The 23,033-nt window shown below is 41.8% G+C and overlaps 1 protein-coding gene across 1 annotated transcript in view; it reads left to right on the top strand.

Moving 5' to 3' along the window:
• Nucleotides 1–20,318, top strand: part of IFFO2 (intermediate filament family orphan 2) — a gene marked incomplete at its 5' end in the record, with an annotated part of 37,187 nt that extends 16,869 nt beyond the window's left edge. The window contains 8 exons of the mRNA XM_082009378.1: nucleotides 8,621–8,681; nucleotides 8,971–9,066; nucleotides 11,366–11,506; nucleotides 13,242–13,384; nucleotides 16,012–16,132; nucleotides 18,418–18,507; nucleotides 19,158–19,288; nucleotides 20,036–20,318. Of these exons, the coding sequence (XP_081865504.1) occupies nucleotides 8,621–8,681; nucleotides 8,971–9,066; nucleotides 11,366–11,506; nucleotides 13,242–13,384; nucleotides 16,012–16,132; nucleotides 18,418–18,507; nucleotides 19,158–19,288; nucleotides 20,036–20,141 (889 nt within the window). The 3' untranslated portion in view covers nucleotides 20,142–20,318. The remainder of the gene's footprint in view (nucleotides 1–8,620; nucleotides 8,682–8,970; nucleotides 9,067–11,365; nucleotides 11,507–13,241; nucleotides 13,385–16,011; nucleotides 16,133–18,417; nucleotides 18,508–19,157; nucleotides 19,289–20,035) is intronic.
• Between the last annotated feature and the right edge of the window lie 2,715 nt (nucleotides 20,319–23,033).

Below are 23,033 nucleotides of genomic sequence, written 5' to 3'. Positions count from 1 at the left end.
TTTGTCCTTACCTTGCTCTTCTGGCTGCTTTTCCTTTATTGCCCAGAGCAAATTCTTAGCCCCCCCAAAGCAAGCCCACAGGCCAAACTTGCAGGCCTTGCATTTGCCCGAGTAGCTTTTTTCACAAGGCTCTTTTGTTAGAAACAGTTCTGGGCTAGTCTCACTCACTGCTAAGCTTACTGGAAAATGGAAGGCAGGCAGTCCCTGCTTTCTCGTGTTACTGAGCAAATCTCTCTCCCCTTCCCCGGGGTCTGCTATACCTAGTGAAAAAAACTGCATTTCAGCTGTCAAAAATGGCAATAGATCCATGCTGCAGAATTATTTCTTCATGCTTAAGAGGCGTATATTTGTTCGGGGGTTGTAAACACTGTCATGAAGATTTTGACAGGAGTGAAAAATGAATTCAAGCTGCTGGTGTTGAGGGGAATGCGACGAGAGTTAATTCTGCCTGCAACACTTTGCTGCAGTCTGCCAGTGCCCACCACTCTGTGCTGAGCAATAAACACAGCTTGACCTATTATTCCTTGTTTTTGTGGGTGCTGGGACAAGTTGGGCACAAATTTGTAAATCTGTCTTGAGACGCTGGCAGACATAAGAGGATACAGAAAGCAGTGTTTAGTTTACCTTATGTATTAGTTATCGTATCATGAATTACATCATAAGCCTTGCTCCGAAGAGCTGACAGTCCAATGGTATCTTACCGGCCGGAACAGTTTATCACTAACCAGAAATCATTTCTCTGCAGGCTGCAGGAAATGGTTGTGTTCCTGTGATCAGCATGATGGTTTACGGTATGGAGGACACTAGTGATAAGATGTAATTTTTATTTTTTTTTTTTTTTAGATCATAGTCTGGTTCTGGAGTATGGACACCTTTATAAATACTGAATAGACAGAGGCCTTCTGTGGTTTTGCTCCTTAAACTGCAAAAGCTCTGCTCCTCCAAAGCAGTTACAATTTCCTTATGCCCGAGATGAATGTGAGTAGCAGAAGAGCTATGCAGAAATGTAAGGATGCTGTGAGCTTGTGTGAAACACTAAAAAGAATTACCTTACCTCATCAGGTTCACTTCCAGAGGCTGCACTCCTGGCCATCACAGGTAGGAGTTGCGGTTTTGAACACTTCGCACAGGTTTAACCATATTTAAAATAATTTACAGCTGCAGAATAGGCAGATCAGTGATGTGCAGGTTTGGGTTATGTTGTGGTGGGCCTGATCTTTCTCTTCAGGAGAATGTAAAATGGGTTTAGAGAAGCAGAGAGCGAGCAGTACGTGGGGAAAGCGAAATGCAAATACCAAATAACTCCCCTACTTGCAGAAGTTCTGGACCCTGTCCTGCAGAATGGCTTAGAAACGAGGATGCTTATTAGGTGTTAAACACAAGGGAAAAGAAAAGGCTTCTTTGCATGCCGTGTTCTGAGCTAGCTGAATTGAGCTGCTTCAGTCAAGAGCCAATTAGGCAGCCAAGGAAGATGGTTCTCTGAACTCGGTGCTGCTTAAAGTGAAAGCTGGCCAGCAGTGAGCTTGATGGCTTTATCTGTTCTATCCTATTTCTCAATCTACCTCCAGTGGGGGCAAAAAAAAAAAAAAAATCACTATTTCTTTTAAGGCAGCAGTATTTCATGTGAATTTGCTGCTGTGTGATGTGGAAGTAGACTACCAACATTTATAGCCTTGGATGCACTGGTAAATGAAAGACCTTTTTTTTTCTTCACTTGTTCAGCTATGAGGTTGAAAACAACTGAAGTTCGCAACTGATACTTTTGCATCACGCAAACTCCTTTGCAAGGACAGGAGATCCCTTAGGTGCTTTCTCTGTCAGGAGGTTGTATAAAATATGGTGAAACCACCCAGCAGCATCCTTGCCTGCTGTGTTAGACTTGTTTTGAATAAGTATCTTGTGTCTTTGTTAATGGACTTCTGTGTTTGGAGCTGGGTGCAAGTACAAAGGGAGAGGTCCACCAAAGCTTATCCAAGTATCCAAAGACATCTCAGAGTTAAATCTGGCCTTTATTTAGTGCAGTGTTGTTTGCAAGAATAAATTATGCAGGAGCGTATGACTTGTAGCTGTGTAGCTTAAAATGTGTTTAATGTTGCTGTGGATATCGCACAATTATATGTGAATTCTCCTAATATATTAAAAGCACCATAATTTTCTTTGTAAAGGAATGCAGGCATGGCTCTTACTTCTACTTGAAGTTGTTCAACTCTTGTGACATGATGCATTTTGTTTAAACAGCTCGTGTGGTCAGGAACAAAACACAAATGAACTTGCAGATGATTTTTATTGTGGTTCCAGTAACAGGCTGGAGCGTCTTTCCAGGCGAATGTCATCAAGAGGTGTAATTATGCAATGTTTTTCTGTATAGTAAGTCCTTTTAGTAATTCTCTTCACAAGCAATTGCTGCTCTTCAAAGGTGTGTATGCTGTTTTAAGTAGAGCACAAGTCCAGAACAGGACTTTAATACTAACCTCTCCTTTATAACGAAATACCCAAGTGTTAACAGTGCAAAGGGTACAAGTTCTGCTATGCAGTGATTGTACCTATATCATCTAGACCATTGCTAGAGGTTCAAGGAAACACTCCTCCGTTGCTCTGATGTTTGGGAAATTTGATGCTGCAATGACTGACTTCTAGCAAAGAGATTCTGTGGAGAGGATGTTGCTTGCAACAGGCAAGAAACATGACTTCATTCAAGAGTGCCGCTACCATTGTGTTACAGCCAGGCTTTAATGGAGTCAGATGTTCATTTTAAATTAATACGTTTTACATGGAGCCCATCTAATAACATTTAATTTGCTTCAATAAGAAGTCAGGGCTTGTGGGATCAAAATGGGCTGTACTTGGGATAATTTGGAAGAATCCATATATTACAGTGTCTTAAAAATGCTCGCTTAAACAAAAGGTAGCATTTGTGAATAAGCTAATTGCTTAATGAACCTTATATCTAATTTAGTGCTAAACTAAGACTGGATAGGAAAATGATCTCTTAAACAAGGATTCTAAAAGCAGAGAGAATGGTGCATTGTTGTTTTTTTCTTAAAAAAATAAAGGTGGCTTCATAGAGGGTTTTTAAACTAAATCCATCTTGCATGGTCCAGTTCTTTTGAGCTGCACGAAAACATGCAGATGGCTATTTCTATTTCCAATCCCAAACTGCCTTCTAGCATCAGGAATGGTTTAGTGAGATTGGAGATGCAGGTTCTGCTCTCAGTTAAGAAATACTATTTGGTTTCTTGCAAATGGTTAAATAGGGACTGATGCTGCAGCAGAATTTTAGTATCATACAGGTTTCTTTACATCTGTCCAGAAAGTCTTGAATATGATGCTTTCTCATCCCAAACGACTACACGTTTCTCTTACACAAAGGCACGCCCTACCCAAATTTCTGTCTTGGCCCATCACGGGATTAGACTCTGGATTCCTTTGTGTGGGAATGTAAGTTTGCACATCTGATGGGCCGTTAAGTCAATTCAAATGAAATCAGTGTGTAATAACCAGAGTTATAAACTGTAATGTTGATAGTTATTATCTAGGTGTTGGAGAGGGGATTAGTGGGCATGTTACTACAGAGAGGCGGCATGTAATGACCGTGAGTAATGCGAAATGATTAAATCGGTTAGGCTTGTGCGCGTTAAGTGTTAAATCTCATGCCAGCGCTGGTGAGCAGTGCAGAACGCCTTGCCATTTGGAGTTCCTGTAAACAACGTATGGGCGTCAAAAAGATCCCAACACAAAAGAACAAGTGGTGCTGCCGCAGAGGAACGGGAGCACAAATACGTGTCTCTAACCTGTGAGGGCTGAGCACGAACCCTCCCGGGCAGTGCCGGAGGTGTAATTACTTGGTCCTGCCATAGCATGGGTGTTTTCTTCCATCTTCTTGCAGGTGTGGTACATCAGAGAATGCATCTTAGATGCTTTGTATCCAACAGATGAACAAGGCTGGGTGCATCTCGTGCCGAAAATGGAATAGTGGTGTCTTAGTGTGCAAGAAAAAAGCAGTTACGCTGTTCCCTGAAGTAGCACTGACAATCCATCCCTTCAGTATTTTTATGTTTTCAGGAATCCTTAGCTGTTAATATTTTTGTGATCATTTTATAGTCATTGTTCAAACTAACATTTTTGTTTCCTGTTGTGGACTTAAGCACTCAAGAGTACTAGGTTTTCCTGTCTGCTGCTGCTCTTCTCGCCATAAACTGAGGGGAAGAGACTCTAACAAACGGAGTGAAAAGCTTCAGATTCAGTACCTGAGAGTGGCAGGGAGAAGCTTAGACCGCTGTAGATGTTTTCTGTTGTTCTGTTTCTCTTTGGTGGTGTTTTTCCGTCTGTGACATGGTACAAAACTACCAAGAAGAGTCATCTTGTCTTCCTAAAGAGGTTTTCCTATAGAGAAAATACTTTGTCGTTAAATGTTACTTGAGGAATATTTGCTTCCTTGAGGGAGGGGTGATTTTTATGAGAGAAATAATGCAGTTGATACAGTCAGGCATCATTAAATACAAACTGGTCTACTTGTGCCTTTCTGCCTTGAGCAAAAACATAGTTAAAACAGTATGTGTATATCTGGCATATTTTGTAAGCATATTGTTTGTTGTCTAAACAATACTATATTTGCATCTAAAAATCCTATTTTTTTTTTAAAAGAAAATTACTGAACAATTTTTGGAAAGGCACACTTCTTTAAAACCAGCTTTCTATTCTCAAGAGGTTTTGTGAATCTGCTGCAATGGGCAAGTCTCTTCACTGGTCTTTATTCCTAAACTTGACTTGATGATACTGGGAGAGGAGAAAGGAAGATGTTCATGTTTGTTGATGCAGGTATTCAGGGAGTGGGAAAGTGATTAGAAGCTTCTTGTGTCAACATAGACAGCTCAGTTTAATTTCGTGAACATTAAGGCTTGAAAACTTAGAGAAGCTTTTAAGAGATATTATCCAGTTCTTGAGATGTCTCCATCGGCTTTCCTCGGTGTAGAAGATGCTAGTGTCGGTGAACTGGTAGCTACCCTTCCAATTTCAAAGGAAACACACAAGTTTGCGGTGTGACTCAGCTTTACAAGAACACTGCTTTAAGCAATGTTAATCCTAGCTGACTATTCATGTGTTTTGTTTGTCTAATATCCTTGTAATGTAGCTCTTCCCGTTAAAGAAAGCCAGCATCCTTTGTTCTCCTCTAAGCTATGTAAGACATGACTGCAGAAGTAGTTTGGGGCCTGAAGCTGCAATGACTGAATGCCGCTGGAATGTAATGTGTCACATCTGGTAGAAGGGGAATAGACCCATAGCTTTAAAATTCAGACTAGCCCTTTTTTGGGGGGAGGGTAAGTGGTGCTTGGAACGAAAACATTCTTGGTAGCTGGGAAAGAAGGAAAAAAAGCTTGGTTAGACTTGGAATTCATACTACTGATTTTTTTTTTTTTTTAAGAAATAACTGAAGATAAATAATAACAAACCCTGAAGTCTGGCAGATTTAGGTGGCAACGTTTGCCTTTCTGGGTCAGAAGAAAGATTTTTGGATACAGCTGGAAATCGTAGCAATTGGTACATCTGAGCCAAGAAATAAGTGTATTTGGGACCAGCAGGAGCAGCTGGCTAGTTAATATCCTGCAGCAAATAAGTGAAGACTGCTGGGTTTTTCGGCCTATAATGTGTACAGCCATTTCCCTTTTGGGTGTTCTAGTCCTCGTCATTCCTGCCGCCGCTTCTCCTGTGGTTATCCAGCAAAGGAGTTACCTGTCCGCCCTGCTTATGCTGCGGAGGTGATTAATCGGGTGGTGTTTCCCCCTTCCTTGAGATGAAGGGAGCCGCAGGCTTGGGCCCCTTCCATCGACATCTTAGGCTGCGCGCGCAAGTGGCGTCGCTGGCTCCGTCTGCTGAGGAAGCAGAAGGCATCCACAACCTGCTGGCATTGAGACTTGTGGAAGACTTAAGTCTTCTGCTTTTAGACGGTAACTGAAAAGAAAAATATTGATTAGTATAAATTGCTGGGAGAATAATTTAGAGTGAATATGAAAGAGATCGGAGCCATGGTTAGCATCTCGGCGTGCTGACTCCTTACTGCTGCATTTGTTGGAGTGTGTAGTAGCACAGCTGCCAAGATCCCTTTTTAAAGTCTTGTTTGTTACAGCAGATACAGGATGATCATATGAATGAGCAATCTTTCTATTGTCTTACTTCCTTGGAAGTTTAAATGGAGAATTAATCCTCTGCTCCATTGTCATCCTCTACCTTCCCATCCGTTTCCTTCCTCTCTTCGCTACAAATAGTCTCCTGAGGTTTAAGTGTGAGGAGAAAGCAGGATTGGCACTTTTAGCTGTTAAATGAGGTTAATCAGCTTGGTAGTGGGTGGGAGAAATGTGCTCTGAGGTTAAGAATGTGCTATTAATAGTTCGCAGGACCCTTATTATCAATCCAGTGTAAATTTCCTTCTGTTAGGCATGCACTTTTTGGTTAAAAATAACATGATTGTTTTATTGTTCCTTTAATTAGGAGAAACACAGAAATTGTGGGGAAGGTATGTACGTGTGTAAAAGCAGGCATCCTTTTCCTCTTCTCTTGAGGACGCCGGGCTTGAGTTTGACGGAAGGGAATTAGGGCTGTAAATCACTGTTCTGCCAAATGCACTTTAACTGGCACAAAGAAAAGAAATGGAACTGCTGGAATTTCTGCAGGATGAGGAAGGTTAGCCTGAGCAGAGTTTGAGATGTGTAATTTTGGCAGCTGCCCAGAATGGCTGAACTGCTGGGGAGGAATGCTAATCCTTTTTGCTAGCTTTTGGCATAGTCAGTAAAAATATGCAGATAACGTTTTCCAAAAGCACATCCCTTTGCAGAATGCACAGTGCACTGTGAGGATGCAAACAATACAGGAGGATAGCCTGAATGCAGCCTGTGTTCCTCATTTCAACAGTTAAAACCTTGAGAAGCTGCGTATCAATTTTTGCAGTGTCTGCTTGACTCCCATCCATAAATGACAGCCTGCTGGCAGAAAGAGTAGGAAGAATGATTAAAGCCATGCAATGCTCCGTCTGTAGCAGAAGGAGACCGTCTTACAGATTGTGAATATAATTGACTGCCTTAATTAATTTCACCTCCTTGACTTCAATGTTAAAAATCTGAAAAACAAAGTTACTGGTTTTATAGAAATGTACATGTAATTAGTAGTCAAAAAACCAAATACAATACAGAAACAAGAGCTAAAACATTTAATGACAAATGCAAATTTCAGCCTAAATATTTTAGTCTGGCAGTAAATCCTTGCTGGTAAAAAGCTGCACAGCAAGTCTTCCTGCATAAATCGAACTTCAGCTGTACGATGGCGAATTCACAGGTCTTTTATGTTGGATATTCCTGCACCACAGCAGCAGGAAAGAGCGGGGGTGGCCAGCATGTCATCTTGGGACTGCACTCGTCGGAGCTGCTGCTGCATTGAGATGTGACCGGTTCAGGTGCCGCTGATAGTGCCTGAAGACAGCGAACCGCAATACCAGCGTGCCTGCCTGCGTCCTTTCCTGCTGAGATGGACCGCCCTGGCTTCCATTTCAGATGGGATTAAATTTGCACTTGGAATGCAGAGATGTATCGAGTAGTGTGGCGGTTTTGTATGCCACCTGAAAATCGGCTGCCTCAGTGGGAATATCCCATCATCTAGCCACCACCAGATTTCTTTGTGGATTTGAAAATAGGATGAAACGATGCGCTTGGCAGATTTAACCTTGCATTTTCAAGACCGCTTTGATTTAATAGATTTCTGAGCAAATGGTTAGCCATTTGCAGTTAAAGTATAAAAAGTGTTGAAGTGGCAACAAATTACCGTGGTGCTACTCCGAGATTAGGTTCACAGGATTGTTTTTAATCATGTGGCATCCAAAGGTTGTTTTTTTTTCCATGAGGAAAATTCTTACTGTTATAACAGAGTGGGCAAGTCTTGTGTGGCACTACCGCCCATTCAAAAAGTGGCCCGCCTTTTACTTTCTCTCTCACCCTCAAACCATATCCATGCCTATGAATATGTATTGTCACATTTTCAAGAATCTTAGCTTTCAAGTTAGTATTGTCAGATAGTGGGTTTTGTTCTTTAAAGGGTTTTGGTGCTTAAAAAGAGGAACTGCTGGAACTGTAATTCCTTTTCTTCTACCCTTTTAGCACTACAACAGCAGTGAGCGTCTGTACCCTGCATTCAAGGGTGCTTGTCCGAGTACTCTGCTTGCAACTAGTTCTGGGAAATGACTGAGGCATGTAGGTTACTGAGGATTTTGGTGTAGAAGGCACATAAACGTATGAATTGATTGAACAGATAAATAGTAAGACTGCTGATTGGGGAAACTAACGTTCAACTGATTTTTTTTTTTTTCAATGAATATTTCCCACCTTCTATGCAGTATTTGGTTGCAAATGAGAGCGGGAAGAGTACTGATCCAAATGAAAATGGATTTAGCTTTTATTCTCTTACAGACTTACTGGTGCAGGTTTGAGGGTGTACAAGTGAGGGGGACCATCTGCTTTACATTCCAAATAACTGTCATCATCCTACAGCTATCAGAAGACTTGTGATTTTTCTTGGGAGGAAAAAAAAAATACTTTTCTCCATAGTTAACACTTTGCCTGCAAATCTTATCTTTCAGATGGGAAGAGGAACTGACGAGAAGAATGAGTCTGGAATCTATGGTGGAAACCTTGCGAGAGGTAAGTTTTGAATAGTATGTATTGAAAGGCATAGGTTTTCTCTGCACTTTTTGTTATGCTAGTAATTATTTGAATTTGTTGAATTAAAAAATCTTTCATTTAGCTAGAGCAGCTGACTGCGTGGCTGTATGCTAGAGCATAGTTTGGAAGCTGAAGCAGGAAGGTGCTGAGGTTTCTGATGACGTGAAGTGTGGGAGTGGTGACATGCCTTAGCAGCCCTGCTCGGGTTAAGTGAGGAAGCATATGTTGCCCTGTTACCGCTTAGTTCTTTGTGTGCTTTCTCTTGCAGGAGGCGCAGGAAGCGGAAGCTCTCCAGGAGGAGTTAAATGAAAAGATTGAGAGACTGAAAGCAGAACTTGTGGTCTTTAAGGGTCTGATGAGTGATGTAAGTACGCTGGAGAGCAGAGTGGCCAACTCCCACTGCCTTTGTGAAATGTGTGTGTCATGCAAATGGCTTCATTCATAAAAAAGGTTATGGTCTTAGCGAGTGCCGCTTTGTAGTTAGCATTATGGCTGCCTTTATGATCTAATGCATCAGACAGATCACCCTTCCCCCTGCTTCCTGTCTGGTCTGTGTAGAGATGCATTAACTTGCTGCTTACCCCATAACCCGGACTCTTCCCTCCCTTCCCCGTTCGCCGCAGCTGGCAGCGCCGGCATTCAGATCTGCAGCCGGGGAAAAAAAATGTTGGAGAACTCACAGGTTAGGGTAAAGGGCCCATCACCGTGCAGCACCATGTACTGCTAACAAGGGGAGTTTGCTCAGAGTCACGCAGGAAAGTTGTGTTCAAAAAGCAATGCGCCGTCCGTGCTTCCCCAACTCCCCTTATGAAAGCGCTGAAGAGGTTAACCCAGTGTCACTGGTGCAGGTATTTGGCTTTGTTTCCAGTGCTGCTTCGAGCTAAATTTAAACAAAAACAAACGAAAAAGACTTGTTTACTCAGGAATTGCCTCAAGTCTCATTTGATACTGACTTTCCTTCTAAGCTGGGGGTCTTTTAGACTACGACTGGATAATTTTCTTACATTTAGACGTACTGAGAGCATGTATTTATGCAGATATCTAGAAAGATAAGCCAGGTGAGCTGTAAGGTGCCTTTCTCTGTAAGACTGAAGTAGTGCTGATGCCAGTTGTCTAATGGATATGTCCCATTATTCTTATTTATTCTGTAATTTTGTTTAGAACTGCTTCCTTCTGTCTTCATAGAAGCTTGCAGAACCCGTTCCCTGGTGTCAAATACATCCTCTTAGGGCCACTAGATCTGTTCATGTGAAATTCGGCAATTAGCTGTCTCTTCTTTTGGTGTTTAATTGAGAATAGGCATGCTTGGTTAGAGGCAGTGTGAAAGGGAGAAACTTGTTAGGGCTGTATCACTGCAATGACTTTTTTGCTGAGGATGAAATGTTGCTCAGTGCGGACAAAAAGGGTGGCGGTGAATGCAAACACCCTCCTCAACTTGAGAGAAAGTGTGCTTTGGGCTTTGCAAACTCTGTAAGAGAGAAGAGGGCCTGAGGAAAGCAGTGAGAATGCTTATTTTGAATCCCACTGTGTAAATACTTAGAGCAGAGAAATGCAAAATGTTGGCATGTGACTCTTGCTTTCCTGAGGATAAGAATCACTGGTACCTATTTGGTTGATAAGACTGTGTTTAGAGTGTGTCAGTGTTCAGAGATTTCATGTTCTCAGTGTGTTGGGAAAACAAAAATCTCTAACTTGTCCAAAGGTGGTTGACAGGGATTGGAGAAGAACTCGATCTAATAATTTTGAAAAAAAACAAAAACAAAAACAAAAACAAACAAAAAAAAACAACACACCAAACAAACCCAAAAAAAGAAAACAAACCCCAAAGGTTTCTTCTTGGAAAGGGGAGCTGTTATTTAAGAACGGTCTGCAAAGAGGTTTTTCTGCTTTTCTGGTCAAAGTGGAAGCACTGCCTAGCCATTGAAGTGGTACTTTCTAACAGACTAAGTCTCGCCTCGGCTGGAAAATATGCTTTCTGTGGAACAGTGTTTCTTCATAAGAAGCCAGCTGTACTGTCTGAGTGGGAGTCTCTCTTATAAATTATGTTTATAATTACTGCCCAGAGTGAAGCAAGACAAAATATTTGTCATGTAGAATTTTTGCTAGGCTGGAAGCCAGGTTAATGTCAATGAGGAGTATTTTCTGTGTTACAAGTTTTCATGGATCCCTTTAGATCCAGTCTTGATTTTATGTTTTCATGGTATGTATGAAGTTGGTGAGTGGCCTGGATTCTGTTTTAAAAGCAACTTCTCCTTGCAGGCACAGTTTTTCCGGCTGAAAGCGGGGGAAGTGTTGCATACTCACCAGGTTTTAGGTTTCATTCAATTCTGCACATGCCCAACAGGGTTTTTCTCCTCCATTTTTTTTTTTTAAAGCTCTATTGACCCATAAAAGTTTACGGTTGCCACATCTAGCAGTTGTTTGGGGTGGGTATCAGTTTTTCAGCGGCAAATCACTCTGAGTTGAAATTTTATTAGAATCTGATAGGAATGTTAACTGTTAGCTGTCCAGTCTATTTAGATTGTCCATGTACTGCCTTTCCCGGAGAAGATGTAATATTGTTTAAAAATGGTATGCCCTGGGGCTAGAGAGATACTGTGGGGTATCTCTTCTTTCCTGAACTGTATAATAATAGAAGATAATCACTACTGTCCTTCCTGCAGCCCATGACAGACCTGGACACAAAGATTCAAGAAAAGGCCATGAAGGTGGACATGGACATCTGTCGGCGAATCGATATCACAGCCAAGCTGTGTGATGTAGCGCAGCAGCGCAACTCTGAAGACGTTTCCAAGATATTCCAGGTGATTAGGCCATGAATTTTCCATAGGGTAGGACAAGAAGTGAGGGGACGAGAGGGAGCAGCGTTGAGGAGTGTGGTCCAGGTCATTTGCCTTTTCTTGAGATTTCTCTGTGTAGACCTATTTTCTTCTTTCTCAGTCTTGAAGTGTAGCTCTCTTCTGCAGAAGCTGCTGTAGTACTAAGAGCACAAAATTTAGAGAGTTTAAAAAAAGAAGTCTCAGGATGACCTTTAAGACATGCTGTTAGTCTGATGCTAGTCTACAATGAATGCAGGGGGAAAAAAAGCATTACAGGGTCTAGCTTTGTATAAATGGCTTCCTCACATCTGTTCCCTTCACAAGTGAGAGGTTTTAAGCTTGTAGAACTGTCATCTGAATGTTCTTATTTCTGGCTCAAGCTCCATGGCCAGAAATAAAGCTTCTGTGGTGGTGATCTATGACTGCTTTGTGAGACTAGAAGCTCCTGTTGCTTTCCTTGAGCTGTTGTGGCTCCTTGGTGCTAATAGGAAAGTAATTTAATTTGCTTCAAAAGCAAGCAGTTACAGGTTTGCTCCACACAGAGCTGTAACTCCCAACGCAGCTGGTCTTCTGTCATAACTGCAGTTTCAATGGTGACTAACCCAGCTTCCTTCTACTTTCATCTAAATGTGTCTTGTTCAGTCTTTCAATAAGTCTGATGCTTTTCTCTGTATAGTGATGCCGTAAAACGTGCTAAATGCTGTACAAAAACACTGTAAAAGATCCTTGTGGTCTCTACTGGTTGTGCTTTCTGGCTATAGTGAAGTTGCCTAAATGTTTGATGGTTGATTTTTTTCTTATGTATCCTGAAAGACTCAAATCTCCTTACTGGAGACAGTAATTTTTCTAGCGTGTTGAGCCATTGCATCGTGCTAGTGGTTCCTTCTTGTCTTTGAGTAGAATTGCCATGTCTTTCTGCTCAAAGGTAACTGAAAAATGCACTTTTGGTCAAGCATGCAGTGGTTAAAATGATCATCATGGAGAACAATACCAGGTAGAGGAAAAACTACAGTAGGTTGGGAGTGGACCGTGTGTGTGTGACTCTGTGGGACCATCTGTGAATATCTTTTTATGTTCACAGTCCTCAGATGAAGAAGTGATCCTCTGCACCCTTTGCAGGGGTATCCCTTGAATTCTCTGCACGTCTGTGAACTTTATTACTTTGAGGTTGTCCAGGCACTTTCATGGCTCAGTTAACCCTTCTTCTGTCAACCTGAAGACTAGCAGTCTGCTGATGGGGTGCGATGACCCCGAAATAAAGGCTATCTAGAAAGGTTTCCTGTCTACTCTTCCGTGGTGGTTCAACACTGGGAGCAACAGCCTGTGATGGTGGCAGGAGAGGGAGAGTTCTGTCATTGCTCTCAAGCCTGCTGCCTGGGCACTCCTGCCAGCTTACGCTTTTACCCTATATCATTCTAACCTCTGCATGTTTTCTGGTAGGTCATAGACGGGTGTCAGTGAACAAATAAATGAACATCTGTAGAGCGCTGGCAGCCTGCAGCTTGCTTTGCTCTTCGCTGTTCTGAACTGCTTCCTTGTGCTCTGTGTTCACCACTCATTAACAGATGCAATTCCTGTCTTGAATACGAGCCTGAATTGCCTGGGAACTGATGAATGGTTATATTCGCTCAAACCTAATGCCTCTCCTCCTTTATTTCCGCCCCTCATGGCGCAGCACCTCAGTTGAACCTTCTAGTTACTGCTCTTCTCTCCAATTAAGGTGGCTTCCAAGAAGAAAGACCGCAAGCTCACATCTGATGATGACCTCTCTGAACAGGATGGAGACAATGGCAGGTTCTCTGATGATGAGGTCAGCTGTTCTTTGAACATCACGGATGAAATGAAGCGTATGTTTAATCAGCTGTGAGTATCGTGGACAACGTGGGGAAAATTTATTCTGAAATGCAGACTTAGTCCCAGAACATCTGAGCTGCCAGCATGGTATCTACTCGAGGTTTTCTGGAAGTTCAAATACAATTAACTGATTTTTGTTCCTCCCTTAAGTAGGGAGAACTACAGAGAATATAAAAAATACAAACATCTAGTTTTACTACTCTATGCTGTTATAACAGTAGCAGAAGAAGAAACATGCAACAGCAGCAAAAAAAAAAAAGTACAAAAACTGAGTCTATTCTGTATGGTTGGCTGAATATTAGGATTCTGGAATTTTGGAAAGAACCTTGCTGCTGCTTGGGCTGGATAGAATTTGGCAATGTCACTGAAAGCTCAGTTTGAAATGGGTACAAACTTCTCTAGTATTTTGCGTGATTTTTTCAGTTGAGCTTTAGGCAAATGGTAGCAGTGGATCTAGTGCAGAAGATAAGTTCTAGCAGTGGACAACAACTTACACATTCCAAGAACGTGGGTGTTGTAAGACTTGCTGCAAAATCTGGTCTCCCAAACTGGCAGAATACGCAGTTTATTTTGCCTAAAGCTTTACCCCAAATGGGAGTGTTGGGAGGCTTGTAACAGCTGAGAAGAGACGCTGCACCTTGGTGCTACTCAAAGGAGTTCAGGACCCCGGCTGGCCATGTGCCCTGCTGTTCTTGTGTTCTAGAGATGATGGAGATGGTCACGGCCTGGTGAGACTTTTGAAGGTCTCTGCTGTTTTCTTTTGGCAGAGAAGCCCCAGCAAGCACTGTAGGTCTGACGTTCCTAGCATTTGAGCATGGGCGTCTTCTGACAACTGCAGTGACTGCAGAGGGAAGAATTCCCGGTGCGTTCCCCCCGACAGTGTAGGACAGTATCTAATATGTAGGAGTACACAAGAAATAGAAGCACTAGCTCCTCTTCTGTTGTCTGCTGCAAAAAGTTCTGTTTTCAGAGTGCATGTGTCTGTCTTTCTGCCTGAATCACATAGGATGGCATTTTTTTTTTTTCTCAAAAGTTGTACATAACTCCTCTTGTTAGGACTCTTGTTTTAGGTGTCTTTAGGTCCGTATTAATATTCAGTGTAATAAATACAGATTTTTTTTACTTTTCCACTGCTAGAATTCAGTGTGGCAGTAGATAGTGTGTGGAATTTTAGAAAAGCAAGAGGCTAAAATTTAGCTACTAGGTTGGTAATGCATTCAGTTTTTAGTTTTGTTCTTAAACCTGTCCTGTGATACCCAGTTTTTATTGGGGCTGCCAATGAAATTCTTATCTCCTGGTTCTATCTTATTTGGCACATAGTGCTGCAGGAATCTTGTTAGATGTAAATTGGGTTGATCTAGAACAGTGTTCATGGCTTGTTGAAGATACATCTCTAAGGATGTCTGAGTTTGGGGGCTTTGTGAGGTAGAAGACAGTATTTTACAAATAGCTGAGTAGCTTATCTCATTAACAGAAACCGAAAGCAACTTGCATTTTGTCTGTAATGAACTTAATCTTTAAGTGTCTAGCAGTAAAAAGTCAAAATGCAGTTAGCTTTGAACAGTGTGTACGTCTGAAGCAAGCAGCAGGCAAAACTGGGAGCCTTTGTGCTCTCTGACGAGGATAGCTCTTGCAGAAAGAAACTCATTTGAAGAAGTTGCATTGCAAAAGGCACAATCATGTATGTCCAAGTTTGTTGGGTTTTTAAAATTATTTTTTAAAGTCGTGCTGAGTATAGACAAAGAGCCTGTCTCTTTTGCCAAGCTCTTCAGCCTCCTAAAGACAGTCTTGGACTCAGCTTCAGGACTGAGATGTTATCTGCTTAAAAGGAAGTGAACTAAAATAACAAAAATGCATCAGTCTGAAATTAGCAGACTGCTGCTGGGAGCAATTTCAGATTTTTTTTTTATCAGACCTCCTTAACAAGGACAAGAAGCAGCTACTAGTGTTTCGCTCTGCTGCTGTTCAAACTGACAGGGACTCAAGTGCCTTCTGAAACTTTCCTTTATTGCACAACTGACCGTACTAAAGGGGCCTGACTAAATAACAGTGTTAAAGGCCATTCTTGCCACTGCTTGTTCTCAATCTGAAGTGGCTGTAGTTGTATCTTTGTTGTTCAAGTCAACAATAAGTATTTATGCTCACCTGCACATCATTTCGGACTTCAGTGTTTTCACAGTTGTTACTTTTGAAAATAATGTTTTTAAGTGCTGCAGGGAAAATGTTGGCCGAACTTCAACGTGAAGATCAGCAGGGAGTTTTCTAGTGGCTGTTTCTGGTAAAATTCCTTGAACTGTGTTTGGACTCAGTATAAAAAGAATAGTTTAAAACATTTTTGTGGTTTTGCAAACAGGGGAAACTAATGTGCAGCACCATCTGGAGGACAGAGCTAGGACTGTGTGCTTGTACCAGGAATGCTAACAAGGATCTTTTATTCTGCTTTGGGATGGCAAAGAGCCCAGGAGCAAGGGACTTGGACAGTGGCAAAGCCTGTGTGTAAAAACTGTGAGGATTTTCAGCTGCTGCATTGTCTCCTTTGTTCAGTTCATAGCCCCTTTTTTCTAGAAGATTAATTAAAGGACTGAGGGAGTGGGGCTGGAGTAGTTTCGCTGATGCTTTTTCTGTTATCTTAACAGTCGTGAGACATTTGATTTTGATGATGACTGTGATAGTTTAACATGGGAGGAGAATGAGGAAACGTTGCTTCTTTGGGAAGACTTTACAAACTGCAATCCTTCAATTGACCTCCAAGGAGAGGTGAGTTTATTTCCGTTATTTTCTTGACCTATTCTCTGCAGAAACTGTATCCCTCAGCTGCTCTTTTAGCCATTTGAGCCTTTGCATATTTGACTGGTGGTCTAGTTTGCCGTGCAAACTTGCTTTGATTTTAAAATCCTCTTAGTGCTTTCTCACTGTGGTTGCTTTTCAGTTTGTGCAATCAGTTTATTTGCCAAACTTAATTTCTTCTGCTCCTTCAAACTGAGTATTTAAAAGTACTGAGCAAGTGTCAAAAGATCCAATGCGTCTAGCTGCTACAAGAGCATCACGCGATCTGTCACCCTTAGCAGTCGTTTAGATAAAGCTCTATATCTTCCACACAGTATCTTGCTTTCTCTGTAGATTATCGTTCATGCTTTAATTGTCAAAATGGTGCCTAGTGTGGCACGCTTGTTCTAGTGGAGAGAAAAATAAACCCGGTACGGTTTGTGGAAGATGTTAAAGTACCTCCAGCCTATCGCAAAGAAGCTGCGGTTGCAGAACTGCGTAAGGCCCCAGGGATCTTCTGAACCCGTGAATCTTGTGCTTCCATCTTCCCAGTCAATAGGAGTCTCCTAGCGTTGGTGGATAATAAACAGCTTGCTTTTAATCCTTAAGATCCTTCACAAAGTAAGCTAGTGGCTGCATGCTGCCTCATTCAGAGACTCATGAGCCTTTTTAAACAGGCCTAGAGAGAGAGAAATGGCAAGGTCTGAGCTTTGTGCGGGTAGTCTTAAACGTGACGCTATTATTTCATTACTGAGTAGCACGACAGCAGTAGGTAAGCAATAATCCTGCCTTCTTCCTTCATCGCTGTAGTGTAAAGATGCTGAGGCAGCAGTCTCCTGAATATTGTTTTGTGTTGACTGCCAGGGGTGTGTTAATTTACATCTTCCCGTTTGTGGATCATCTGGCATACTCTGAAACTGCGGAGATTACTCAGAAGTGCTAGGACTGCAGAAAGCAGCGTACTTAGCTACATGTCGTCTTTTGAGCAGGGAGAGTGGCAGAGTGATAATGTGTAGCCGTGTGCTGGAATTAGTGACAGATTTATTTGCATATACCCATGTGTGCATGTATAAGCGTGGCTATCGGAGGAATATTGCTGAACTCAGACCTTCCATGCGAAAACTCTAAAGGTTTTAAGAAGCTTAAATCCTTCTAAATGAAAATTATACAAGGAAATGGTAGATTTGTCTTGTAGATGGAGATTCAGAATAAAGACTGCTCTGTCTGTGCCTGGTCTTTAGCATAGTGCTTTACATGCCTGAATCTTCCTTCCACTGGCTTTATTCCTTTCAAGTTCTTACGTGGTGCCCTAGCCACCTTCTTTTATGACCTTCCTCCTTAAAGCGCTTCTGCATTTAAAAGGATAAGTGGAATGATTCTTCTAACTGTAGGCTAGATAGCCTGACGTTGGTACCGGGTATGATCCTGATAAAGCTGCCACAGATGTGGCCAAAGGATGGAAACATAATTAATGCTCATCAGTACAGTTACATTAAATTGACAATAATTTTTTTTTTTCTGGAAAAAGGGAGTTAGGTAGTAACGTGAAAGAGAGAACAACAACATTGCTAAACTGTGAAACAGTTGATTTAGTCTCTTTGTGACAGTGTGAAATAATGCTATGTGTTTTGTAGCCCAGACTGTACTGTCAATCCAAAACAATGACAATACGGGAGGTGGTGTCTGTCAGGATATTTCCTTTGGGACACCCCGTGTTCTCACATGCGATATTTTCATCGGTAGTGTGCTGGAGTGAGCTTGCTTTATCTAGCAGTGAAGAATTTCAATAGGAGACAATGGGTGCAGAGCACACACGTGAGGCAACGGAGACTGCACGGACTTGAGAGTAATAATATGTGATTGGAAAGTGAGAATTCCAGTGCAGAGCTGTAAGTAGTGGTGTGGTCAATGCAAGGAGAGCAATTACAATCTAAGTGTGATCAGACTGGAAGGTTCAGGAAAATCCATGGGTTTGGTTCTTTGGCATGCATCAGGTATCTGTGCTTAATTGCTGGAGCCTTGGTCTGTAGGTTCCTTGATTAGAGACTTTATCTTGTATCTACGAAGCCACGGTCATGGTACAAGTGTGTGTTTCCTGGTATGCCAATTTTAAGCAGCAGACTATTCCTTGCCTATGTAAAAATGTATTAAAAAAGTCTCTGGAAAAGCATAACAACCTGCATTTCTGAGTGAGGTTAAATAAGAAAATCTTCAGTCTGCTGTTGAATTCCTTGTTAGTATCTTGCTAACTCTTTGTGTCCTCCTTTCCCCTGCAGGAAGAAAACCTGGGAAACTTGATCCATGAAACAGAGTCTTTCTTTAAAACGAGAGACAAGGAATACCAAGAAACAATAGGGCAGATAGAGGTAAGGAAGTTGTTCGTGACTACAATGGACAAAAACACACATGGTGTTCTGGTTGGTACCCACAGAAGAAAGATGGAATGTCTATATTCTAATCAAAGAATGCAAAGGTGTTTTTCTTTGACATAGCCATGGGATTTTTTCTAAATACCATTCTCTAGACAGCTCTGTTATTGAGTAAACATGAATCTGTAGCTGGTGGAGAGAGACCCTTCAGAACAAAGAGAATAAAAATGCACTATCATTCTTTTCCCCCCATTTGTCTTGCATCTCTACTGTCACACTGCAAAATGCTTTACAAGACTTGGCCTCGGAGGTTGCGAGACACAGCGGCTGTAGCTTCTCAAAGTCTTTGCCCTGCCTAGAACACGCTTTCTTTAATTACTGCGTGTTGACAATCAAGATGCTAGGCAGCAGGAAAAAAAAACTCGTCGGCTGTTTAAAACCAGTGCTGAGCTCTGATTAAAATACACTTCATAAGCTGATGAATATGTTGGCGGTATACAACACTGAGGTTAAACATATATTGTGCAGGTGTTCGGGATTGGCTCTGGGCAGCTTTAGCATCCCCACTGGTATGTAAAATTGAGTGAAGCTGGGAGAAGCTGCTAGAAGCTCACCTTGGGCTGATTATTTTCTCTTATTTCTTACAGCTGGAATTAGCCACAGCCAAGAGTGACATGAATCGCCACCTTCATGAATATATGGAAATGTGTAGTATGAAAAGAGGCCTGGATGTACAAATGGAAACCTGTCGTAGGCTTATAAAAGGCTCAGCTGACAGGTAATAAGATACTACCATTCTGTCTGGGGCGCTTCAAGAATTTAATGTGCTCTTGTTTCCTGCCAGGTTGTTTTAAAGGCAATAGTATCATTTTGTCCTAAAGCTTTGTCCTTTAGGTAATCTTGCTTTGTTCAGGGTCAAGTATCAGTCTTAAAAGGAACCCTGTAACAGTGTATATGTTCCTACACACAGTAACACTTAAATGATTCAATGCCTGGTGGTAGAAACAGGGATCTCTAACTTGGATTGACCCTTAGTCTTAATGTCATAGATCTAGAACTCTCAAACAAAAGCCCGCGTTAAACCTTGACTGTGGCCTTTACACAAAGAACTTGGTTTTTAATTTTCTAAGGTGTTAAGAACCCTATACTATGAGGGATTTTTTTTTTTCTCTTGCTCGCCCCCAGTATACATCCTGGCTTAAAAGAACAAGAGGAGAAACTTTCTTGAGTTTTCAAAACTGTACAAGAGTCTCTGTAGGATGTTCATTGGACTTAGTTTCCATTTCCCTATCTGTAAATCTCGGGCATCCTTTGTATAGGAGATGGCAGACTGGGGTGGCAGCACATGAGATGCTTAAGTTTACTACAGATATTTACTGTAAGCCCAAAGTTTAGTGTTGTTAAAGGACATTTTACATTGTTTTGGGAAGTGAAAGTGACCATTTTCTTTGAAGGTTCCTTTTTTTTTCCTTCTGTCATAGATTTTTTTTTTTTTGTCTAAACCTTTCTCTGAACTTTTCTATAGAAATTCTCCATCTCCCAGCTCTGTAGCCAGCAGCGACTCAGGAAACACAGATGAAATTCAGGACGAGTTGGACAGAGAGACGGATGTGGAGCCCATGGTCAGCTGATACGTAGTTGGAGCATTCCAGTGGAAGGGAAGATACAAGAAAAGATCAAAAAACAATACACTGATGGGGAGGAAAAAAAAAAGACTTGTAAGCCCTTGCACAGGGTTTCTAGAGACTCATTCCTACACGCATCCCCACCCCACCCAAGGATTGGTGCTGTAAATTTCTATTGTTATACAAATCATAAATGCAGAGTCCTGTAAGAAAACATGGTGTTTTAATTGTGCCTTTGCCCCAAGCTGAGCCACTTTGAGCTCCAGTGGAATACAGGTGTTTTTATAAAAAATATTATTTAAAAAAAAAATCTGGTAGCAGCAGAGAATGGTGCTGCAAAGGCTCTGGGTATTTCAGTAAGCTGATGGTTTTATTGAACCACTGCACTGATTGGCAAAAGGAGCACTGGCAAAACGAGAAGCGAACCCGAGGCAATTATGGTACAATTACCAATGTCTGACACAAAAAAGAATGCCTCCAAATTGAATTGTAACCATTTAAAAATAATAGCGGGTTTAGAGACAGCTGTTAGGATTAAGCAGTTATACAATATTCAAAGGAATTTCTTCATTCTCTCTGTTGTGGGTGAAGGAGCCTTTGAGATTTGTACAAGCTTTCTGCTAGACTCCAGAACCTGAAAGAAGCAGGTCTCAGCTCGGTGGCAAAGCAGGTGGACAAAGGAGGGTTCAGTGGGGTGGGACTATCACTGATAAACTACTATGCAAAAAAAAAAAAAGCTCGCCTTATTTATATGGAATGTTTGGTCCCTGCTGGGCTACAGTTATCTCTTGGGGAAAGGAAAGCTAAAAACACATTTGCACATGTTAGTTATCTGTAGAGCTTCTTTTGAGGAGGAATGTCATATTACAATGCCTTTGTTTCCAGTGATTGGATTAAGAGGGGAATCAGCCCTTCAGTTCTCGTGTTGTTTTGTGTTTTCTTTTTTCAGGATTTTTTTTTTCTTTAAAAACCATAGTGTTTGCAGATTTTACTTTGCTGACAGGGAGATAACTCCATTTTATGCTGCTTTCGTGACGTTTGGAGTGGGATAGTTGAAGCATCAGGATAAACTGACACGCAGTGGTGTAGATACAGGCTTGAGATGTGACATTTGGGAGAGTTCCAGGCTACTGTTCTTCAGAAAAGCTGAACATTGGAAAATACTGTAATCCTTTTTAGGGTGTAGTAAAATGAATCCCAAACTACTGCTACCCTAGAATTAGGGAAGAACAGCCATGTGCTTTCTCCGTGAGAAAGTGAGAAGACCTAGGCTTTGTCAGTCTTTCTGTATTTTTTTTACACAGGAGAAAGCAGCATCAGAAATCAGATCACTTGGTGGTATTTGAGGAACCTCTGGCATCATCAAGCTGTTCATGGTTATTAATGGGAATTGTAGCACCTCAGCCAGGTAAAAACAGGGTATAAACCTCAGCCAATAATTTTTTGTTTGTTTTTTAGACCACGATTGAAAGTGTAGTTAATACTGCCTAAAGGTAACTGTGTAATTAACTAGCAGTTGCAAGACTTGGAATAAATACCAAATGTATTTTTCTTTCCTGCCAGGAAGCTTAGAAACTGCTATGTAGGAGCAGTGCTAGGACTGGCCAGGGAAATACCAGATTTAAGCACCCTCTCAGTGTTACATAAAGGTAAGCTGGCCAATCTTTTTAGCTTCCTGAGTATTGTTGCCCTTAGGTATTGATCTGAAACCAGCGGAGTGGCGTTGTCAGCATACAGCCAGTATAGATCAGTGTTGCTTTCTTCCAAAAAGAGCCCAAGAGTCTCAGCGAATGGCACGTTCTGGGCAGAAATGGCTCTCCGTCTTGCGCAGCGCCGCGGAGGGGCAGGACCTCAGAGGGTTTCTGTTCGTGCTGTAACCGTGGGGACAGTAATGTCTCCTCTGTCTGAGTTTCCTGTGTTGCTACCTGGAGTTTCATCGCTGTGCAGATCCGTCTCCTGCTTGGACACGCTAGTGCTTTTAGGTGACGTCAATCAAATGGGCTCCCTGTGTTTTTCATGGTGGAGAGGAGTACTGGGAGGATCCATCTGGATCCACAGTGTGGAGGCCATGATCCACGATCGATGGCTTCTGTCCAAGAAAATAGAGCCAAGGATATTCTTGTGGTTTCCTTACTGATTGAAATGCTCAATGCAGTTATTCACAGAGTAGCTAGCAACTTCTTGGTTCTTGCAGTGTGGGTTAAAGGGCTTTTTCAAAGCCTGTTTCATCATGTAGATAACTTTTCTCTGGAAAACAAACCTTATTCCAAAGTGCTCATTCCTATTATTTCTTAGGTGGCCAAAGTGGTAAATGTCATGTTCGCTTGGGCTGCAAGTTGTGGGGGGGTGGGGGGTGGCAAGAGATGTGGTATTTTTTCGAGGGGCTGGGACTGCATGTTTTCAATAAAGTACTCTCATACAGGTTTGAAAACCTTAAACTTCAGCTGCTAATACGTAGTTTCTCACAAGGCTGAGAAACCACCTGCCAAAGCTGAACGTCCGTGATGCTTTAGTGACTTTGGTGGAGGCATTGTTAAGCAATCTACTTGCACAGTGAACCAGCCTCGTCGGAGGCTGTTGTTCAGCTCTCCTCAATTATAAAATGCTCTTTGGTACCGGAGAAACTGAGCAATTGTAACGGCCGTCCGGCTTCGCTGCTGTTTGGTTTTGGTTTTTTTCTTTAAAAGTCAGTGTCCTAGTAGGAAAAAAGCTGAGTGTCCTTGAAACTAGTAGGTGATATGTTGAGGGTAGGAAAGAATATCCTCAGTTTGACAGTGAGAGCCAAGCGAGGAAGCAGAAATTTAGCTGTCGAAACGAGCTAGCTGTAACCTGCAGTTTATCTCATAGCCATAATGCTGAGGAGCATCTGTAACAAGGGTGCATTTGTGGGTAAGTGTA

This window comes from Phaethon aethereus (genome assembly GCF_964289735.1).
Source record: "Phaethon aethereus genome assembly, chromosome: 21".
In the NCBI taxonomy this organism is placed as follows: domain Eukaryota; kingdom Metazoa; phylum Chordata; class Aves; order Phaethontiformes; family Phaethontidae; genus Phaethon; species Phaethon aethereus.
Note: the sequence above shows the minus strand (reverse complement) of the source record. Positions and strands in the feature narration are given on the sequence as shown.